The sequence below is a fragment of the Ceratotherium simum genome, chromosome 17 (assembly GCF_057802395.1).
Source record: "Ceratotherium simum simum isolate JZ-2026a chromosome 17, ASM5780239v1, whole genome shotgun sequence".
Lineage (NCBI taxonomy): Eukaryota > Metazoa > Chordata > Mammalia > Perissodactyla > Rhinocerotidae > Ceratotherium > Ceratotherium simum.
Window position 1 is genome coordinate 51784965 of NC_141916.1, and position 23872 is coordinate 51808836.

A 23872-nucleotide genomic window follows, 5' to 3' on the forward strand; every position below is an offset into this window, starting at 1 on the left:
AAATTTTAGCATATGATATGTGCTAGATACATCATAGTGATTATCATTTTTCCTCTAAGTTAGAGATTTTCCATGCATCAAATAGAAATGACTTGACTTCTAAAATACCAGACCCTTACTAGCAGAGGAAACATATATATTTATCATCTATTTATCATTATAATATAGCTGATAGGCCTTTTTTAGGTTTTGTAAGAAAAGAATGCACAACTTTTCTTTTGTTGTTTGTTTCTTTGAAGGATATGAGTCTGAAAGTCTTTACTAATCTCCATTACCGGAAACCAGAAGTATGTTCAGTGGAGAGGATGCCGTTGGTGAGGCCATTATATCTAGGACCAGGAGGCTCTGCACTGATGTACAGTGTCCCATCTAGAATTGCATTGGGTAATCTAGAATTTTGTATCTGGGAGATGGCCAAAGGGATTCATAGAATTGGGTGTATTTGGGATAAAATTATAAAAAATTGAGATTTTACATGTGAATTATGCCATGTTTTTGGTTGCAAATAGACATCCTGCAGTTGAATAAAGCAGAATAAGGTAGGCTGGAAATGGTTTTGGCTAAAAGGAAAAATTGGCTTCAGATATGAGAGGAAGTTTATTTTTATTGGTAGAACACAGTATCAGAAGTGTATAGGAGTAGGCGATGTGTGATGATGCAGGAGGATAGTCATTAAATGTGAGTATCAAGGGCCAGCCCCGTGGCTTAGTGGTTAAGTGAGCATGTTCCGCTACTGGCGGCACGGGTTCGGATCCCGGGCACGCACCGACGTACCGCTTCTCCAGCCATGCTGAGGCCATGTCCCACATACAGCAACTGGAAGAATGTGCAACTATGACATACAGCTATCTAATACTGGGGCTTTGGGGAAAAAAAGGAGGAGGATTGGCAATAGATGTTAGCTCAGAGCCGGTCTTCCTTAGCAAAAAAAGGAGGATTAGCACAGATGTTAGCTCAGGGCTGATCTTCCTCAAAAAAAAAAAAAAAGTGAGTATCAAAAAGGAGAATGAGAAGCCCTTAATACCCGTATTATGTGCCGAGTTCAAGGCCGAGGACATTTTGATTCTCAAATAGCCAGACAGGTGGCATCAGAAAAGTGTGTTCACTAGTCCATTTCCTATTGGAAGGACTGTAAACACAAAACTCCGCTGTAATCTTAGATGAATAAGGTAAAATTAGGCAGATTTCCAATACAGAGATTTAGTCAGGAAAGCAAAATGAAACTAGGCCATCAAAACAGAACCAAAATCAAAGCTGTATTCCAGATCTGAAAATACTTAATAACATTCCTTAAATCCCTCTGGCCTAACATTGAGAGTAGTCCAGTAATTGAAGTGGGGCTGATCCTGAAGTCGGGTATAAGAAACTCCACTTAGGAAAAATGAAAGTCCTGACAGCTTTATATGAGAGTAGACTCCATGAGCATTCAAGAGGCCCCATAGAGTCCAGAAGTTGAAACCATTTTGAAGTCCTAGTCAAGAGGTTGAAGGTATCTAGTTTTCTGCTACTAGATTAAACCATATTTAGTAAACTTTATCAGAAACATCTAAACTTTTTAATATCTTTGAATAAAATGTACTGAAACCCCAATCATTCATGTTAATCTCTCCTTTCTTCAGTTATTCATTTATTAATTCACTCAACAAACATTTATTGAGGCCAGGAACTGAGTTACGTATTATAAATACAGTAGCTTACTGTATACTTTCCTAGAACTTTTAGTCTAACAGCAAAACAAGTAATTCCAAAAACCTGGGAAGCCTGCATTAAATGGAAATAATATGAATAGAAGACTTAAATTTCTCAAGGGCCTATTATCTCCTCCTGGAGGAAGTAGCATTTGTGCTGAGACCTGAAAGACGAATGATAATACATCACAAAAAGAGTTAGAAGGGCATTCCAAGCGAAGAGGAAAGCACTATGAAAGATAAGGTTAGAAACTAAAAGCACTTCAGAATGGCAGAAGGTATGGTTCAAGGATGAGCAGGAGGGATAGACAGACAGATCATGAAGACCTTGTAAGCCATTTAAAGAGTCTGGAACTCATTCTAATGCAGTAATGCATTATTACTACCGGCAAGTTGCAAGCAGATAATCCAATATGTGTTTTTAAAAGCTATTTCTGGCTACTCTGTGGAAAAGGGATTTAGATTTGAGCTAAGACTTTCTGTATGAAATGTTATAAATGCTAGTAATTAAATTGAGAGACACAGGTGTTCGGACTACTATAAAAAGACAGTGGAAACAGAGAAACATGGATGGATATGAGAGTTATTTTTAAGCTGTTTTCATTTGGTCAGTTATGGGAAATGCAGGAAAAGGGGTGGTGCCAAGGACAATTCTTAAGTTTCTGACCTGGGTAAGTGGGTGGATTTGCAACCTTTCATGGAAATAGGAAATACTGGAGAGAAGCAGGGGCAGGATATACAGTAGTCCCCCCTTATCTAAGGGGATACGTTCCAAGACCCCCAGTGGACGCCTGAAACCACAGTTAGTACCGAACCCTACATTTAGTGTGTTTTTTCCTACACATCCATACCCATGATAAAATTTAATTTATAAATTAGGCACAGTAAGAGATTAACAACAATAGCTAATAATAAAATAGAACAATTATAACGTTATACTGTAATAAAAGTTACTATAGATCTTAGCAACCTCAGCGTACAATTTTTTTTCTTTCTTTATTAAGTTGAGAACTTTCACCTTTTCACTTACAGGAACACTTTGTGGCTTCTCTTTGGCGTATCTGAACTGCCAGCGTCACTACTCTTGTGCTTTGGGGCCATTATTAAGTAGAATAAGGGTGACTTGAACACTAGCACTGTGATACCCTGACAGTTGATCTGATAACCTGACAGTCGATCTGATAACCAAAATGCTGATGCTCAGATCTCTCCCAATATTAGGGTGAGATGTACATCTATTGGCAACGAGCCCCAGGAGCAAATCCCTATATCGCTTCACACTAAGCATGTGTGGTTAAAGACATAGATTAGAGGTGTGTGTCATTCAAACACATATTTTTATTCTTCCTAAATAAGACATTTTTCTTTTAGCTAGTGGAGTCATGGAGGAGAATTTTAACCCCGTAGAACAGGCTATAACGGAAACAGTAAGAACAAACTTTCCAGAGACATGGATATGGGACCTCATCAGTGTCAAGTGAGTTTTTAACAGTTTTCTCTCCTATGTGACTTTATTTCTATTTCCTTTTTGTTTTTATTTCTTAAACTTTATTTCTGGGTATATAGAGCAGTACCATATTTGTAAAACATATAATACAATTTATTTGTATGTACTGACCACATATTTTATTTTCTTATCTATTAACTTCACACAGATGGATGTGAGTTGCCTCAATTTTTTTGAAAATAACGTGATGTTTAAAGAAATGTGACCTTTTTAAGGTTAAATTTTGTAGAAATCCAGCTCTCAAGATTTTTATTTAATTCCCTGTACAAACGCTATAACTCATTTTTAGCCTTCAGTTAACGCCCTTTTGCTTCCTCTGGACTACATTTAGCTTCCTTGTTTAGACAAAGAATGCATTTTGCCAATAATATTTCCTTGTAGTTCCTCAGGTTCAGCAAATCTTTCATTCCTCGTCCCTGACACCATAACCCAATGGGAGGCAAATGGCTTCTGTGTGAATGGTGATGCTGGATTTGGCATTTCGTCAACAACTACTCTGGAAGTCTTCCAGTCTTTCTTTGTTGAAATGACCTTGCCCTTTTCAGTTGTTCGAAATGAACAATCTGATTTGATTGTCAATGTCTTCAGCTACCTGAATTCATGTGTAGAGGTAAGTTGTTCCCTTTGATCTGGAGACAAAATCTAACAAGGCCAAAAGATTACTTGATATTTTTGTTGAATATTGCCATATTCTTTTTATTCTCAAATGCAAAATGGTACTATAAAGTGATAAGACTTGTTTCTATATTCCTTAAACAAAAACAATTGCTTTAAATCACAGCAATGATTTAAATACTGCTTTGAGAATGTCATTTCGTAATCATGTGTGTTCTACCAATTTATCTTCTTGTGAGAGGAATCATTTGGTATTTTTTATTTTCACTAACTTCAAATAAATACAACAGAATTTTCTCAAGATGGGAAGAGAAATAGTAACAGCAAAGTATTTAGAGTGCCACTCTCATTTCCATGACTGTTTTTTTTCAGATATCTGTTCAACTGGAAGCGTCTCCGAATTTCGAGGCAAATATCAGCACCCCCAAAAACAATGGCAGTGAAATTATCCAAGCTGGAGAAAGGAAAACATATGTCTGGACTCTTAAACCTAAGAAACTAGGTAAGCAGCTATATGTCTATGCCAATCTTTCCTGGAAAACCAGCCTATTTTTACTGCCTCCATTTATTTTCCTTAAATCTTCTATACAAACATAATTTTCTCCTTCACATTTTTAATTCTCCTTTTTTTGAATTCTCAATTAAAAATTCTATTTTTATAATCTAATTTCTGGTTGCTAATGTTTGTGTAGAGAAAAACCACCCTTCATAATGTGATTGAAATATAATTGCTAATTTATATAACCTGTCAAATACATACATCATATCTCAAATGAAGGCAATATTTTCATTAATGCTGCCTAATTCCTTCACTTCTCACCTGCTCCTTCACCTGTCATCAAGAACCTGTGTGACCTATACAAAAATTGCTTCTCAATCGCAATGATTGCCAGGATTTGCAAATTTACTAAATATATTATGAGACACCAAAAACTTGGGTGGAGATCACACACTGAGAAGAGTATTGTTTCAGTGCATATATTGCCTGCAATATAGAAAAGTAAATTTGAAAGTATCTTGTTGAAAATATAAGGGAAGGGAAAAGTTAAAAAGAGTCTAGTAAACAGAGAGTGCTAGAATGGCACAAAATTATCACTAATTTTAAAAATTGTCCTTAAAATTTCTTTTACTTCATGTCCCATAGTCAGTATTATTTTAGCAGCAAAGAGTATATTGACGAGATCATGTTAGTTCACCTGTTATGTTGGTCTGCCTAAGACTAGTTTTTCTATTAGATTTTAAGTTTCTCAATTTTTCTAACTACACAAGGTCTTCAAAAATCTTACCCTGTCAATTGAGATAGAACACTGCACTGATTTGCATAGTTTTACGGCATTAAGTGGAGGACACAGTTCTAAGAGTGCAGCACCAAGATTTTCTAAAAAAGAAACAAAGGAAACAAAACACACCAACAAACATAAAACAAGAAGAGTATATTGGTTATATATATTGGTATATAAGCATACAGGTAATACTAAACAAAAGAATTATCTTTTTCAATCCTCTAATTTTACAAATAAGGAAACGAGATCAGTTTTATGTGACCTGTGATATCACAGAGAATTAAAAACAATGGATTCCTTGCTAGCACTTGATTTAAATCCAGTGTCCTTTCCACTATGTCGTATTTTACTATTTTTATTTGTTTGATCTTGGGAAAAGTTAGGAGCCCTGGTTATCTGATGTTACATCTCTATATTGTCATATGTAACCTTTACAAACAATCAATATCAAGGAGTTGGCTCAGTTGGCTTTGCAGAATATTATTTTTCCTTAAAATTTCTTAAGTTCTAAATAAGTAAGTGAACCACTTATTTAATATAAGGACTCTTGAAATAGGTAAAAGAGATTATCTTCAGGCAGGAGAAAGAGCAAGTTATTTTGGTCTAAGCATAAATATGATGATAGAATTCAGTTAATCTAATGCAAGATATTGCTCAGAGACTTATCATTTCCCATTACAGATGGGGCCACTGCTCAATTTAACTTATATTGGGGAGTTTTTTCCAGGTGAAATCAACATCACTGTAGTTGCTGAGTCCAAACAAAGTAGTTCTTGCCCAAGTGACGCAACTGAGCAGCAAAATCTACACTGGAAAGACACTGTGATCAAAAGTTTGTTGGTAGAGGTACGTACATGCAAAACTATCAAGCTCTTCCAGATACGAAATAGACAGTGTCTAATAGGTTAAATATTAAAAGACATTCTCCTTGAAGAGACTTAATTAATTGACCATAGTTACTTTTGACACAAGACATGTCATTTTAAATGAATTAAAATAGCAATAAAATTCATCCTTTAGTTAATACTTGACCCGGGATAGAACAACCTAACAGTTGAAATAGGCTTCATGATTTTTTGTTTGCTCCTGACCGTGATGTTTCCTGTACACCTATTCCTCTTCCCTCCCTTTTTTTTAACTGAGTCTCAGATCCAAGAGACAAATCTACTTGTCCTACATACCTGCGTAGTTCCCATCATCCTCAGAAAGAATCAATGCTTGTCAGTGGAGCATTCTCACCTTGCCTCTTGGCATATTTCTACTCTGCAAAACACTTTGATTAATCTACTGGAGACTCTAGACAGGATCAGAGGAGTTGAGAGTGTCTCTTGATGATGTTGAAGTTATCTCTGTCTGAATTATGGGAACACAGGGCCTAAAATGAGAATTGGTAACGTACAGTGACATCCAGATGTAAATAGAAGGGGACCCTAGATGGATCTTCTCCCAGGGACAAACATGTGCAAGCCATGCCTATGTGAGCTGATGCTGGGTTACTTTCCCTTCATGAAAAGATGACCCAGACTCATTATTTTGTGCTTGTTTTTGTTTACTTTTTGACAGCCTGAAGGTATTGAAAAAGAAATGACTCAAAGTTTCCTTATCTGTACAAACGGTAAGAAGATCTTTGAGGTGGTCAAATCAGTCATAAAGAAAATTTCTCCAAAAGATCAATTTATTTCCTCTCCTTCCACATTAGTCCACTTGCCATACTGAGTACCTCAGTGATTTCATTCTAAATACCTAATGGAGGATTTTATTTCATGCCCTCTCTTCATTGTATAATTTTAGCAAACAAAAAGTATATTCAGGAGATTATTTTTTAGTTCACCTATGACACTTGTCTGCCTCGACCTATTTTTCTCATCTTGTATATTTTTGGCTCCTCTTGTCATATGATTGTGGCACAATAGTGGACAGTGGGAAATCAGGATTATGCTCAAAGAGCACATAATGTAACCCTTGCTTTTGTATACTTGGGATGAAAGAACCCATAGATAAATCACTGCCCCTCAATCGTCTCTGTATAGCCATCACGAGTATTGTTTTATCTGGTTGATGATAATTTGATTTTAATGCGTAGTAGGAGTCTGCAAGCTTTACCTTTTGTGTGTGCTGTTTTATACATCATAGTCAGTAGTTTCTTACATTTTTTTTTTAATACACAAATAGTTTAGGCACTAAACTAATGGAGAATAGGGGCCATTCTCTAACACATAGATTATATACCATTTTCTGAATGTATTGTTATTCTAAACTAGATCAAAACTTCAATTTCATCTCTTCTAACAAGCAATTTGTAAAGTAAAAATAAATAATGGAATTTATTTCCTAATATTTTTGTCTCACAAATCTGCTGGTATTGTTTATAAAATGAAATCATCACATTATTTATTTTATTGATATTTTATTTCCAGGTACCAAAGCCTCCAGGCAGATAGTTTTGAACTTGCCAAACAGTGTAGTAGAAGGATCAGCCAGGGCCTTTTTCACTGTTGTGGGTAAGTTGGTAAAATTTGTGTTTCCCAATGATTTGAAAATCTTGATTGAAGTAATCTCAAAAAAAAATCCTTAAAATAACAGAATGGCAAGATTTTCTTAAGCTATCAATTGGAGAGAATTGTTGTTGAGGATTATCCTCTATGCTTATCTCCGTATGGGATCTCAGGGGATTATAAGACCATTTTCAAATCTATGTCCCTAGGAAACACTTGTTCTGGTAGATGATAACTGGTGTTTAGAACACAAGCGTTTTATTGTATCCCATTAATCTGAATTGTTAAATTCCCCTTTGGAGAATCAGAATAAACTTTGCTTGTTAAAGACGCTGGAAATTTCCTCAGTAATAGGAGAAATTTGTTTTACAACAAACTTCTTTGTCTATCATTAAAATGAACACTTTTGGGGAGAGGATGGATTACAGTTTATGGTTCAGTTATAGGTCAGTTTCTCAGAAAACAAACAAGCAAGCAAACACACACACTTTCCTAACTTCCCCCTTTCTCTGGTCATGAGATTTTCAGAAATATTTTTCATACCAAAAACCCCTTTAACTTCACCCATTGTTCCTATCCCTTCTTTAGAATTACTTCATGAAAATTGTCCTTGTTTCTACCTTTTAAATTCAATTTTAAATATTTCCTACTTCCACTATGCCTCTTTTATCTAGAGTTATTAATGCTGAGATACCAACTATAAGCAATAGTAACTTTCTATTTTCCCAATTTTTAGGGGATATTCTAGGACTTGCAATGCAGAACCTGGAGAATCTTCTCCAAATGCCCTATGGATGTGGAGAGCAGAATATTGCCCTACTGGCATCTGATACCTATATCCTTGACTATCTGAAAGCTACTAAGCAATTGACAGAGGAAGTTAAATCTAAGGCTATCTTTTTCTTATCCAACGGTGAGAAGATTTAAGTCATTTTCTGCCTATAATAGATGAAATCAATTATTACTAATACCAAGATGTCATACAGCTGTTACTATGAGGTAGTCTCATGGGGAAAAAGTGGATCTGAACTGAGGTACTCTGAGTCCTAGCTATGTTTTTGGTTTTTGTTTTTTTTGACTTCAGTATCCATGTGGTCATTCAGTTTCACAATTTAGAACTGTAACATTGCAAGTTATGAGCTGTTTTTTTTTAATGCCCAACATTTTGCCAAGCTACCTTGTTTGTTGTTGTTATTACTAATAGCAGCTATAAATGGTTTATTTATCAACTTCTGTATTTGTTTACTCAGTTGCATTCCATCTCAATGAAGTGATTGGATTTATATGTTAAAAAAAAGGGTGTATAAACCTTGTAAAAGGTGATATTAAGGAAAAGTCCAAGGGTATAATTTCTTTGGCTTTTCTTTTCAGAAAGATAACAGTGAAGTAAAATAACCTTAAAGAAAAGGTATTAAACAATTAGTACTTACCAATTATTGAGCTAGGCACAGTCACATGTAATATCTTATTTGTCATTAAAACCCTATAAGGTAGGAGTTATTTTTTTCTCACTATGGATAGAGAACCTGAGTTTCAGAAATTAAAATTGAAATGGTCATCCTAGTAATTTGTCTGTCTAACACCAAAACATAGGGCTTGCACTATACCATTCTTTTGCTTCTGTCTTACATTAAAAAAATAATTTCCTACAATTTTGTATTTTAGGTTATCAAAAGCAGTTGTCTTTCAAAAACTTTGATGGTTCATATAGTGTGTTTTGGCACAGGAATCAAGAAGGAAGCATATGGTGAGAGATGAAAATTTTACTTTAAATAATATAGGAATGATCTGAGGAGGACTTGTGAAGGAGTGAAGGGAGTTGAGTTCAGTGGGGATTTGGAAGCACAGTGGGTTTCAGAGTGAATTTACTGAAGTAAATCAGATAAAACTAAAATATTTGATTATTCCAATTCTAATACAACAGTCTTATGGCAACTTGCTTAGGAATCTTGTCATTTAATGAGATCCTCCTATGCTTTCACAGATTCTTCACTCCATGGAAAATGGCGTTTTCTAACAAGTCAACACTTGTTAGAGTCCCACGTAGACTCAGGAGAGTAAAACTGGAAGTCCCCAAAGCATTTAGTTACACCCGTTCTTTCTACACGTATGGATAACTGATGAACTATATAGCAAGATCTTTGTGTGTAAACATGCTGAAAATTACATGCTGTTATTTTCACATATTGCTATTCATGATATTTTACTGGTCCAAAGGAAAGAGTCACTATCCATGAAGACATTGCAGTCAACATTAGTCAAATTAGGTGTATCCATTATCCAAAGGGAACAATGGTGATGAACTGTTAAGTAGATGACATCATCATTTCTTTCTTCTCTAACTTTTGTGTAACTGGAATTTGCATTACAGGCTCAGTGCTCTTACTTTTAAGACATTAGAGGGAATGAAGAAATATGTTTTCATTGATGAACAAGTTCAAAAACAGACCTTGATCTGGCTTGCAAGCCAACAGAAAGGAAATGGCTGCTTTAAAAGCGATGGCAAGTTTTTCAACAATGCCTGGGAGGTGAGAGATTAACAGAACTAGGCTTTCCTTGCCTTTTTGCATTGTCTACCTTCCTCCCTCTAGCCTATCTGGAATATGAATATTTTTCTTGTGACTCTTACCCCTTCTGAGTCTGCTGTAGTCATAGGCCTGTGGTGTATTGGTCAACAGCATCATTCCTGCTGCATGCATATCAACCACAGCTTAGATATAACTCCTCATGAGTCTATTGTTTGCCTTACTGTCTTTAGTCCTTCCATAGATCTAGTCTTCTTCAGTAGGATAAACCGGAAATAGAAGAGAGGAGAGAGAAAGAGATGAAGCATTCATAAATTTAGAGCCAGACAATTTAAGGGAAGGAGGCCTTGATTAGATAATTGACTCCTATTTATGGATGGCAAGAAAGTTCAGGGAGATCATCTACCAATTTACATCATTTCAATGCAGCACTCTTCCAATACCCCTCAAGTTAAGACACGAAGGCCTAGCTTGCCCTACGTCAAAATCCAGTGAGACGAAATATGTCCTTGACAGTACCCACTCCTTCCCTTTCCCTGTCCATATTTAAGTAAATCACCATGCATTCTCCCTTCATTTTGATTTCCCTTCTTTGCAGATAGCTGCTCACCTCCATCCCATCCTCTGTGTCCTTTATTCCCCCAACCTTTGTGTTTCCCACTGGAAACACAATCCCAGATCAAATACTTGAGCATGCCCTGATAGCCCCTCAAATATTCTGGGCCTTTCCTCTGTATCCTTCTTAATCACCGCTCCTATTCTTGGATTTTGGAATGTAAAGGTAATCCACTTCAAAATATGTATGAATAGCAACTCTGTTAATTGTCATGTGAATTGTTTTCAAATTGCTTTACTATTATGTAGTGTGGAAAAATATCTTTAAATTATTCCAAACCTAATCTTCACAATGACAGGAGCGTAATGGAGAAGAGCTCTTGCTCCTATGTAGAAAAATGAGAAATTTTTCATGTTCTCTTCTAAAGCATCTTCTCCACATTTTTCTTCTTATTGGATCCATTACTGATCATTACTTCAGTTTCTTTGATCTTACCCAATTCTTTTCCAATTCTTTTCCCATAATTAAATGTGTATGTGTGTCTGTGTTTTGAGTTGAGAGGGAGTAAGAAGCAAGGAAAAAAAATAAAAACTTACACTGCAGAGGAATAGTGATACAACTTGTTATAATTGAAATGTGCTCTGGATCCTCACATCTTATTTTAGTGTCCACCATCCACAGTTACTTGCACCTTGAAAACTGAGCTCCTCAAAAATACTTGTTTTCTAAAAAAGACAGAGGTCACTTTTTGCTTAAATAGATAAAATGAGAGGTTTACGTTAGATTAGGGGATCCCAGATGCCACCTGAATGCTATTTGCATCAGTATTACTAGAGCACCCATTAAAGTTCATTTCTCGGGGCCAGCCGGTGGCACAAGTGGTTAAGTGAATGCGCTCTGCTGCTGCGGCCAGAGGTTCACTGGTTCGGATCCTGGGCGCGCACTGACACACCACTTGGCAAGCCATGCTGTGGTGGCGTCCCATATAAAGTGGAGGAAGATGGGCACAGATGTTAGCCCAGGGCCAGTCTTCCTCAGCAAAGAAAAAAAAGAGGAGAATTGGCAGATGTTAGCACAGGGCTGATCTTCCTTGCAAAAAAAAAAAAAAAAGAAATTCATTTCAGTGTATCTTATTTCCTGACTTTTTAAGTCCAGATCTCTTATGGATACTGATTTATTTTATGCTTAAGTTCCCTATGGAATTTTTATGCACAGTTTGCAAACTGCATAACTTAATAAATGTTTTTCTAATTTTACACTGTAAGAATCTACGATACCTGACTATTGTAACCTCTTAGGATATTTTTCCAGAGATGTTCAGGAAGCTTCATAGCAACTTTCTGCTTGACTCCATCAGAAATTCTTTGCTTGCTTTTCAAATTATTACTAAATAGAATAAAATAGGGTCATATGAATTGCTTAGAATTCATCCTTAATACCAGGCCACGTAAGTATGATTATATATGTCGTTAAGTATACTTGAGATTAATTGTAACATTATCGTAACATATAACATATATAGTAACATATAACATAAGATTATAGTAACATTTTATTTCATTACTATATTGGGTCTTGATGGATTCTTGCTCAGATAGCACAGTTATTAACAATTTAATTTTAAAATTACACATTTTAGGTGTTTTTATGAATAATGGTATTTGTTCCAGTGTTTCTTTCATACCTAGTTTCACTTCAGAAGCATAGCTGTTCTTGTGCTCTACTATCCTAAATGACTCATTGTTCCTTTGTGCTTAGAGTGGAGATGAAGAGGACATTTTACTCACTGCGTATATTGTTGGAGCGTTCCTGGAAGCTGGGCTCGATTTAACTGTATGGCTTCTCATCATCTTTTAGTTTCCATCAGCTGAATGTATATTGAATAAACTATGGATTCAGAGTGATTTGAAATTCTTAGACTGAATGAAACATCAAGAGAACATTTAATTCATTACCACTCTTTAACCTGATGCTAATCTGACTTTTTTGATTCATAGAATCCTTTGATGAACACTATTGGCATTTTCCTTAGGGAGAATATACATATGTAGACATACACAAGATATTCATACCATTTCAGGTATTTACATATCTCCGGAAGTTCAGCCATGAATTTCAGATTAAGATCTAAGTATAGCCATAACCTAGTATTCTGTTTGTCTAATCCATTCAGTGTGTAAACATTTTCAACTTAAGTGTGATTCGTTTCGGCTACCTCCCAATCCAAAATTCAGATTATCTGATTGCAAGATCTATTCCTGAACTAAGATACCAGGAATTTTCAAGGTCATTAGTATATCTCTAAAATCATCAATATAAGTCTCTATTTAAGGCATTAGAGTAAAATCTTAGGTCTAAAAATAAATTTGTATACTTTGCCACAGAGAAGAAATTTATATTGTTAACTAAAATATGACTTATCACATATAGAGACTGCCATTTTCATCCTACTTAAATTTTATTTCTCAAATACTAAAAATTCATTAAAAATTAATTTTGACAATATTTATAAAATATAGTGCATATGTAAGTATATGAACGGTTTGTATGTAAAGTATACTTCAAGGTTATATAATATACATTATAAAGAGTGATTAGTTTAAATATTCAACAAGCTTGGAAAATATTCAGGTATTATTTTAAAATATATTCCTCTTCTTCATGACTAGTTTCCTGCTCTACGAAATGGGCTCTTTTGCCTAGAGGAGGCGTTGGAAAATGGCGTCACTAACGGCTATAATCAGGCAGTTCTAGCTTATGCTTTTGCATTAGCTGGAAAAGAGGAGCAAGTGGAATCCTTACTCCAGATCCTGGATCAATCTGCTACAAAAATAAGTAAGTATCATTATTCGCTTTGCTAATGGAGGTGACCTTAAGAATAAAGTGATGAAACTTACTTAGCAATTGTATAGGAACCTTCTCTTCACTAGTAGGTTTCTATTTCTCTTATCAAACTCCTGAGTGGCCCTTTATCTTTAAAGAGCATTATATATTTTCTATTTCCTTCTTTCTCTTTTCTGCTAGTTTCTTCTCAAATGAGTGAACTAAAGGAAATCAAGCATGGTAACCATGCCATAGATAATAAAAACTGCTTGTGAAATTTAATCACATACCACTTTTGACCTTAGGAAGTTGCTATTTGAAGCTGTGTTAGTTTGCCAGGGCTGCCATAACAAAATACCATGAACTCGGTGGCTTAAACAACAGAGATTTATTTTTTTATGGTTCTGGAGGCTGGAAGTCCAAGATCAAGGCATTGGCAGGTGCAGTTTCTTCGGAGACCTCTCTCCATGGTTTGTAGATAGCCGTCTTCTCCCTCCATATTCACGCAGGTTTTTTCTGTGTGTGTGATTCCCTGGTGTCCCTTTCATGAGTCCAAATTTCCTCTGCTGATTAGGACACCAGTTGTATTGGATTAGGGCCTGCCCTAACAGCTTCATTTTACCTTAATCCACCTCCTTAAAGACCCAGCTCCAAATATAGTCACATTCTGAGGTTCTGGGGAGTAGGGCTTGAATATGTGAATTTTGAGGGACAGAATTCAGCCCATGACAGAGGCCAAGAATGGAATTTACATTATTCTTATGTCTAATCAGTTCTCTTTATAGGAACTGTGTGAAAATTCTTCCTTTTTCTCAGATAATGTGATATATTGGGAAAGAGCAAAGAAACCCGAGACGGAAGCATCCTCATCCTTTATTCCTCGAGCACCTTCTGCTGAGACTGAGAAGACTTGCTATGTGCTGTTGGCTGTCGTTTCCCAGAAAACTCCTGACCTGACCTATGCTAGTAAGATTGTGCAGTGGCTTGCCCAACAGATGAATTCCCATGGAGGATTCTCTTCCACTCAGGTGATTGCTATGGGTCTGACATTAATAACAATATGTTTAATGCAAAAGATGCTGTTCTACAATAATCAAGACAGCAAAGATAATCACAGAAAACACCTTCTGAGATGAAGAATAGTAGCTATTATAAATCCAGTTTTATTTGGTCAACAATTATTTTTGGGCAGTTCTTGTGTATCAGGCACTGTACTATGAATTCTCTATATACAAATGAATAAAATAAGGCCCTTTTTCAAGAAATCTATGCCTGATTTATATCTCCATTTACACAGTAGAATAGAATGTAAGTCTAGAAGAGACTGTTGTCATAAGCCCCAGTGTCTTGGCGATAAGTTAGATATCTGATGATACTATGGTCAAACTACATATCAACCAGGAAGAAATATTTCTGTCTATTTTTGTGGTCTACACACTGGGAAGAGCAAATGAAATGAATAAATAACAGAGGAAATGTATATGAAAGACAATGATTTATGACTTTCCTTAAAAATTTTAAATGCAAAGAAATGCAGTTTTATTCCCACAAGGAAAATCTTCACTTCCCTCCTTACTTTCCTTTTTTCAATCTTAGTTTCTGAGTAAAACCATGTGTCGGTGACTCTTGCAACATCCTTTCCTGAATCTGACTTCCCTTCTTTGAAGATAATTGGGCATAAGCATTGTCCAAGGCAGCGAGAGACCAAAAATTTCTAAATTTTTTAGAAAAGATTTGGCACTATTTTCAACAGCAGAGATTATACTTTATGAAATCCTTTAGAAAACTAAAATCTAATTAATGTTTATTGGAGAAAATTAATTTAAATGGCAACAACTAGCACAAGCAAAGATATGTTCCTATTGTTTAGGATATTGCTTCTTGGTGTTGCTGTTGATCTGTCTTAGGAATATTTCTAAGGACTGATTTAAAGTTCACGGTCAAATGATGACTGATACCGCGTCATAACTGAGCTTGGATTGTTGCTTGTATTGTTCTGTGCAGGACACTGCCGTCTGTCTCCTTGCCGTAACCCGCTACATGAAGCTCACATTCTCTAATGGTCAAAACACCGTCACCTTTAGCGGTGAAGAATCCAGTGAGACTTTCCAGGTTAACAGTGACAACCGCTTGCTAGTCCAACGTTCAGAACTAAGAAAAGTGCGTGGACAATACGCAGTAGTCGTGGAAGGACAAGGTTGTACATTTATCCAGGTAATAGAAATCTACCTGGGACAGAGATGAACGTTTGCCGGTAAAAGAATCAGCCTATCTCTTCAGTTATAGATGACGTGTGGTTTTACCATTTTGCGTATTTCCATGATTATCTCTACTCTTTCTCTCATTGATATTTTCTAATCAATAGCTGAAAATGCAAGTGATTTTACGAAGAGGTACTTACCTTTAAGTATAGCTGGGTGACTGAGAAGTGTCTTGAGGAATGTCACCGTCAGAGAGCATTCCGATATTTTCATTAAATTATGTTAGAGATTCTTGTGTACTCTGAAAACTAAACAATTATATTTAACCTTATTCGCTGATGGTAAAGATGTAAAATAAAGTGTGAAGTAATAATGGAAATAGAGAAACAATGAGTCGTTCAGTTTTTACTACAGGATAAATGAATGGATTTTCTTATAATCTGTTCTGCTTTTTAGGCCAGCCTAAGGTACAATGTGCTTCTACCTAAGACGGCATCTGGATTTTTCCTTTCCTTGGAAATGGTAAAGAACAACTCTTCAGATACGTTCCAGAGTAATTTCGACCTGACAGTAACCCTCAGGTAAGTGTCCCATTTTGATATCAACTCCCAGGTAGAGAAAGGGTAACATATCAAAAAAGTATTATTTTAAACAGTAGCAAAACAACAAAATATTAAGGATGGTAACCATAATGAGTTCATATGTTAATGGTGATATTTCTGTAGCATAGTCACTTTATAGCTCTCTGTGTCCATACCACAATTAGTATATTTTAAACTAAATCAGAGCTAGAATTATGCAAGTATAATTTGTACTATATGCAAGTATAATTTGAGAGCTTCTGCCACACTGATATTCCAGCAATGCTTCCATTTTTTTGCATGGAAGTACTGTCAGTTTTGGACAATGGAGTTACAATTTTTCCTCCTAAAGATATGCACAGGGGGGCCTATAGGAGAAAAACCTACAAATGTTTATTTTATAACTGTAAAGAGCAAAATTTTAGATTTTTGTTATTCAGAGTAGAAAACCAAAATAATCCTCTTGAATTAAAATATAATTTATAGATGCCAAAGAGTTTTAGCCTTGGTTAATATGTGGAGAAATACTGAGTATAGTTAGTTTGGGGGATTTTATTTAGGATTTCCAAATGAAAATCTCTTGAGCACTAGAGCTAGGATTAGAACTAAATACATTGTTGAACTCTTCAACTTCAGGTCCCAGCAATTCTATACAGAGTCAGGGACATAGCCTAGAAGATCTCTTGGGGACGTATCTACTGTACGATTCTGCCAACATCTTGCTTTCTAAACAAAGATCTCCTTTAAGTGTTGTGCAATCTAAGGTCAACATAAGTATATGTACTATAAATTTATAAGTTTGTCTATAAGTTCTGACTTTGAGGCCTCAGGTAAGATTAAAAGCAGTGTTTGGGGAGATTCAAGGTCCAGATAATTTATTCTTTACTCCAACTTCCATTGCTTTGTATTATCTCCTCCATTATCACTCTAGGTGTGCCTATTCTTGGATGTGCCTATTCTTGGATGTCTGAGAATTGACTTTCTTCAGGTGTTCCCTCTTCAGCTTTTTCCTTTCCTCCGCACTCATAGCCAATTGGTATCTATGTACGCACCACGCTTGCCATAAGATAAGTCATTTTCCCAAACTGATGTCTAAACTAATGTTTTGTTTTTAAATTTCAGATATACTGGAATTCGCAATAACTCCAATATGGTTGTTGTTGATGTAAAAATGCTATCAGGATTTACTCCAGTCATGGCATCCACTGAGGAGGTAAATAAGAGAAGCTTAATTTTGCAGCACAGAAAAAGAAATAGTGTATAGATGAAATAATTCACTGGCAAACCAAGCCATGTAATTCTTTTTTTTTTTTTTTTTTTTTAAAGATTTTATTTATTTATTTTTTCCCCCCAAAGCCCCAGTAGATCGTTGTATGTCATAGTTGCACATCCTTCTAGTTGCTGTATGTGGGACGCGGCCTCAGCATGGCCGGAGAAGCGGTGCGTCGGTGCGCGCCCGGGATCCGAACCCAGGCCGCCAGCAGCAGAGCGCGCGCACTTAACCGCTAAGCCACGGGGCCGGCCCTGTAATTCTTTAAACAAACGTATGCAGAGTTCACATCTTTATTTGCTGTAACACTGGAGGGATGGAGTTCTTAATTTATAGCAATTATTAGTCATTATTTCCCATAGTTCATAATCTATTTCTTTATTTAGTTTCTACTTGTGTTTATGAAAACATCATGGCACAAGAGAACATTCCATAAAATAGATTCCTGACAACTGATTAAATAAAAAGCATGAAGCATTCAATTCTGGAATGGTACCCTTTAATATCTATCCCCCATCCCTCCCTGCCAATTTCTTCAAAGCTTGAAAACAATGGCCAAGTGATGAAGACTGAAGTCAAGAATGACCATGTTCTGTTCTACTTGGAAAATGTAAGTTGAGCATTTTTTTTTCTTCCATGGCTTTCTTTTTTTCTTCTGAGGATAATCAGATACTTCTATTTTGAACGATATATATATATCTATTATATTATTATATATGTATTATTATATATATATAACAGGGTTTGTCAAAAAATATGGGAAATTAAAGATGATCAGTGTTCTTCAGTCCCACTGATAATCTATCTTCTCCCTGTTACCTCTAATGTTATTTCACATACACCTTGGCTACCTTACTAGATGATTCTCAAGTTTAACAACATCATTTCCCTGTTTTTCATTTCTCACGGCATCTAACATAGTCTGGTCACAGAATAGATGTATAATTCTTCTATAGTTTGACTTGAACTCCAACAAAGGCTGGCATGAGTTTCAGAGTCATCCTTTCTGTGTGTACACCACTATCATTCACGTAAATGCCTACATTAATTCTTTCAACTAGACTCCTTGCACCTCAATATAAACAGTGGAACTTAAAATTTTGTATAATTTAATGTTACCTAACTCATTATTTTGTCATTATGTAAGATATTGATACCCTAGTTCAATTTAACTGGGTAAATTGTGAACTTCTGGAGGTAATTTGCTCAGTGATTTTATTTTTGCAGACCTGCTCTGATATATTTATAATTTGTGTCTTTATAGGTTTCTGGTACAGCAAAGAGTTTCACTTTCTCTGTTGAGCAAACCAACCGTGTGTCCAACATTCAGCCAGCCCTAGTCATAGTCTACGATTATTATGAAAAAGGTAGGCAAGCAGCAACCATGTCCTAAAGCTACTGAACATGCTATTATATCTAAGATTCCCTGAGCTACTAAATTTTCCAAAATCATCCTTCAAAGACTAAACAATGACTCATTTTACTTTATATATTGATGTTTTTTTTACTCCATGGTATGTCTTCTGACTGGGCCATTTTCCAGTTACCAGACTTTTTCGACACAGAATCCTTGGGCTATAATGTGAAAGAGCTCCCCTTTAACTTGCAATACAAACTATGCTAAGCTTCAGGTTATTTTATTATTATTGTTAATGCCAAGACTTACCATTTCATGCTACCTCTAAGGACTTTGATTTGAGATGGGGAGTGGGCAATATTCTGAAATGTTATAGGAAAATCTTGATAGATTAGGTTCCAAAAGAACTACTAAGACGTAAAGACCCTAAAAATTTTCCCTGGAAGGTTGGTGCTATTAGTTTCTTGTTGAATGTCATACAAAGTTGTCAAGACGTGTTTGAATTCTGATTCTGTCATCTACTAATTGAATGTATGTCATCAAGTGCCTTAAACTTTAATAGGATATTTCTGGATTTAGAAAATGGAAAAGTGATTGACTCTCTTGCAAAATTATTAGAAAGATTCAACCTATGTATCTATATCGTCTGACATAATCTTGTTATAGAAAGTTGGAGATTTAATAAAGATGAACTTTTCCCTTATTTTCTAGATGAATATGCTTTTGTTTCTTACAATATCAACAATGTTTCAGTTTCCTAGTGAGACAAAACAACGCACAGGACAAGGTAAGGAAATTACATACATTGAAAACACTGAAACCATTGAAAAGACATCTGATAAGAAAATGAAAACTGAAAGAAGATAAAACAAGGGACGCAGCAAAGAGGTCTCTGGGACTTCACAAGGTTTAAATAGCTATGTGCACGAGATGAGTGGTCTGATAGTCATTAAGATTTTATCAATTTCTTTAAAATAGCTTTAAAAAATTTATAGCTTATATGTGGCTTTTATAAGTGTCTCATTAAAAAAATCTCTCATCTTTGTTTTATAAATTGATAGGTCATTAAATATGTAGATACATATGTTTATACACATTCATATATGTGTTATATGTGTATGTGTATGTATTTGTGTATGTACATGTATATGTATGTTTGTTTACCTATATCTATATATTTACTTTATATACTTATACACATTTATTTATCGTGTAAACTATGTTTTTAAATTCCAGGTGGAATGCTATTTACTTTGAACAAACTCACTCTTCTGTATCAAACCTGGAAGAAAATCATGAACCACCTCACATCCTGAATAGTCTGCAATATGCTATGACTTCTTATCAGATTTTATTTCTCTATTACTCCATTAAATACTATGATTTTGCATCTTACACTATGATTTTCTTTTCTTTCAGTACATTATTCATAATTTTTATCCCAGAAAACTCATGGCTTTCTTTGATAGCAACTCTAATAATTTGCTTTATTGTTGTCAATTCTGAATTCAAGTTTTTAGATAGTATGGTGTACAGAATATGGAATCTTCCAACATCCAGACAAAGAGAGAGAGAAAAGCATGGTCAGTGGAAGGGGAGGGAAAGAGACAAAGTTCAAAGGGACTCCATATGAGCTCAAGATAGTAAAAGAAACACACAAACACGAAACACATGGACTCTTCTCAGAGAAAGATCATCAAAGAATAGGGGGAAAAAGTACTTAGAAAGTCACAAATTAACTGATGGATTTATAGAGGTCATGTACATGATAGAGAAGATAATCAAAGACATTTTATCTTTTTAAAAATTATTTTATTGTTCTGAGCTTATCACTTATTACTGAAAAGCAATAATCAATGTTACCCTTTGCTTAACGTAACACTACTGTTATAGCAATGAATTAATATTGAAAAGATGGAGGCAGGAAGAAACTGGAAAAAATAAGGATGGAAATGAAGACAATTTCTCTACTGACTGTAATACAGGCTTCTGACTCTGCTGAGACACCGCTACAGACAAGAAAAAGCTATAGCTAAAGCTAACTCCAGTTGTGGAGTTAAAAATTTGGAAACAGAGTGTCCTAGACTCTACTAGTGTTCAACAAATTAAAAATATAGTGTTTTAACAGAAAATGATTAGACTTATTTTTTCTTGTAGTCTCCCTGCCTGATGTATACTGCTAATAGTGCCTAAACTACAACTGGACCCCTAATAAATGTTTCTTAATTGATTTATCATAGATAAACTGCTGGTGTCAGTCCATGTCTGGTGCTACAAAAGTTTATTTCACTGTGTTAACAATTCCTTTATACCTTCTCAGTTCTCTTATTTTAACAAAACATGGCACATCATATGTAGATAAGACATCAATACTCATATTTTTAAAAAACACCCCAGGATCTCTAGATATTCAAGGATTCTGCTCAAGGAAAACGTGACTCTTCTAGTTCATTTTGTGCTAAAGTTTCAAGAAAAATGGAGGGAATTTACTTTTTTTTTGTGAGGAAGATCAGCCCTGTGCTAACATCTGCCAATCCTCCTCTTTTTTTGCTGAGGAAGACTGGCCCTGGGCTAACCTCCGTGCCCATCTTCCTCCACTTCTTTATATGGGATGCCACCACAGCATGGCTTGACAAGCGGTGTGTCAGTGCGCACCCGGATCCAAACCGGTTCATCGGGCGGAGCGCGTGCACTTAACCGCTTGCACCACAGGGCAGGCCCTGGAGGGAATTTACTTTGTGGTAAATAATGTCTCCTTGTGGGAAATGGCTTTTTTTTTTTCACCTAAGTGAATAATCAATTCTCAGTCCTCATTGTATTTGGCATGTATTCAATAGCCTGCTCACGTAATGAAATTGTTTCTCAAATTATAAGCAGGCAAGAGGGCATAGCGAAGTCGGCTACTTGCTGTACCTCAAGGCACAGAGAAAGTCTGTGACTTAATGTTTGCATTTGCAGAATTTCTTGGTGTCACAATGAGTGTGGGAGGTAAGAGGGAACTGAGATTAAAATATTTTCTAAGGAATGAAAGACCGTAGACGAACAATACAGCTCCTTCGCATGCCCTTTTCATCGACAGCTGTCTCCAGTTTATTTTGGACAGAAAGCCACAGTCATTTCCATGGTCCAAATTTTAATAGAAAATGGGGCATAAAGGGACATTCCAGTTTAGGAATATTGAATGGGAAATGTCAAGCTTGGTGTGATTGCTGTGTGTGTGTGTGTTTGTGTGTATGTGTTTAAGAAAAGGTCTTTAGTAAACTAGACCACCATGGACTATTTCATGGAGGATGCATAGCTTTGGTTTGGGTGAGGCTTGTGTTATCAAAGCATCTATGGCACTCGCCCCTCTTCCCCCTCCACACTAAAGCACTTGGACAATGGGGATAATTCATTCCATCTATCATGTTCTTATATAGTATTTACACATTTTTTGCATTTTGAAATAAATTACTTCTACATTTAACTAGTAACTGAAATACTTAACACTTTTCCTGTCTTCTAGAAAGCTTACCGTCTTTGGCCTCTTCTTCATTTCATCAGCTTTGTCTTAGTTCTCTTTTCTTTAGTCTCAGCCTCTTTCCCTTTATTGGTTTTTCTTCCATCATCACGTAAAGATTTTATTTTTCTCTCATAATGCACGCATTTTCCTTCTCACTTTCTGGATATTTATTAATCTTTTTTGGCTCCATTTTCTTTTCCCAAACATTAAATAGTATTTTTCTTCACAATTCTAGCAAGCTCTCTTGTCTTCTCACTATACATACTAAAAATCCTGTGATTTAAATTACCATCTGTATTTTTATGATTCTCAAATATATGCCTCTTTATCTACATTTCAGCCCCATATATCCCACTGCCTACTGTACTTCTTTAACTGAATTCCCACAGGCAGCTCAATAGGATCCATCTTCTACCCCCAAACCAGCTTCTGTTACTGAGATCCCTATCCTATTGTGTGACGATGTCATCACCTAACAATTATCTAAGTATCAACCTTAACTCCTTCCCTTTCTCATCTCTCATATTGTATTAATTACACTTGATAATTGACCATTGTTGATCGACCTACTGAATGATTCATTGATCTACTTGCTTTTGTCTACTACTGCCACACTGCCTTAGTTCAGACCACCAGTCTTGAGTGCCTATATGTGCCCCCAAACTCTTCTGGATGATTGGGCTCTGTCAATGAATGCAAATAATAAAAATGCTGCCCTGTGGAGCTTACATTCTAATGCGGGAGAAAAACACTACATGTAATATAATCAAACAATATACACAGACATAAAATCAACATAATAGATAAGCAAAAGATAGGAAATTAGAAAGTGATAAGTGTTATGGAAAATACAGACTGTAGAGATGGATAGGAGGTTCTAGAATGCCCAGGAGATGGGAACAGGGGAAAGACTGAAATACTAAGTGGGAGATTTAGGGTCAACTTCACCGAGGCAGTGAGATTTGAGCAAAAGCTTGAAGGAGGTGAGGGAGTTACCTACATAGATATCTGAAGGAAGAATATTCCAGGCAGTGGGAGCAGCTAGACAAAAAAGTAGGGGGTGCAAATGGTGGAAGCACGTCTTCTGTGTTCAAGGAGCAGCAACTAAGTCAGTGTGCCTAGAATAGAGAGAGCAAAGAGGAGCGTACAATGGTAGGTAAGGAGATGGGAATCCTAACAGGGAGCCAGATCAGGCAAGGGGTTGAGGGTCACACTTTGGACTTTAGCTTTCACTCCAAGCAAAACTGAGAACCAATGCAGCATTCTGGACAGAGGAGTGACCTGATCTGGTTATGTTTAAAAATGATCATGTGGCTGCTGTGTTGCGAATAGGCTGCAGGAACACAAGAGTCGAAGTCAGGAGACCTGGTAGAGGCTATTGCAGTGATCCAGGCAAAAGATGATGGTGGCTTAGACCAGGGTTGTGGTAAGAAGTGATCAGATTGTAGGTATATTTTGAAGGTAAAATG

At 35.9% G+C, this 23872-nt stretch overlaps 1 protein-coding gene across 1 annotated transcript in view; it reads left to right on the forward strand.

Moving 5' to 3' along the window:
* LOC101408585 (ovostatin homolog 2-like) overlaps positions 1 to 21106 on the forward strand; it is a 47870-nt gene extending 26764 nt beyond the window's left edge. The window contains exons 17-36 of the mRNA XM_087442775.1: positions 240 to 384; positions 3060 to 3165; positions 3577 to 3805; positions 4183 to 4312; positions 5821 to 5939; positions 6657 to 6708; positions 7511 to 7594; positions 8325 to 8501; positions 9254 to 9335; positions 9960 to 10116; positions 12428 to 12502; positions 13339 to 13504; positions 14309 to 14520; positions 15497 to 15706; positions 16150 to 16274; positions 17397 to 17487; positions 18086 to 18154; positions 18809 to 18911; positions 19613 to 19688; positions 20138 to 21106. Of these exons, the coding sequence (XP_087298901.1) occupies positions 240 to 384; positions 3060 to 3165; positions 3577 to 3805; positions 4183 to 4312; positions 5821 to 5939; positions 6657 to 6708; positions 7511 to 7594; positions 8325 to 8501; positions 9254 to 9335; positions 9960 to 10116; positions 12428 to 12502; positions 13339 to 13504; positions 14309 to 14520; positions 15497 to 15706; positions 16150 to 16274; positions 17397 to 17487; positions 18086 to 18154; positions 18809 to 18911; positions 19613 to 19662 (2382 nt within the window). The 3' untranslated portion in view covers positions 19663 to 19688; positions 20138 to 21106. The remainder of the gene's footprint in view (positions 1 to 239; positions 385 to 3059; positions 3166 to 3576; positions 3806 to 4182; positions 4313 to 5820; positions 5940 to 6656; positions 6709 to 7510; positions 7595 to 8324; positions 8502 to 9253; positions 9336 to 9959; positions 10117 to 12427; positions 12503 to 13338; positions 13505 to 14308; positions 14521 to 15496; positions 15707 to 16149; positions 16275 to 17396; positions 17488 to 18085; positions 18155 to 18808; positions 18912 to 19612; positions 19689 to 20137) is intronic.
* Positions 21107 to 23872: the final 2766 nt, after the last annotated feature.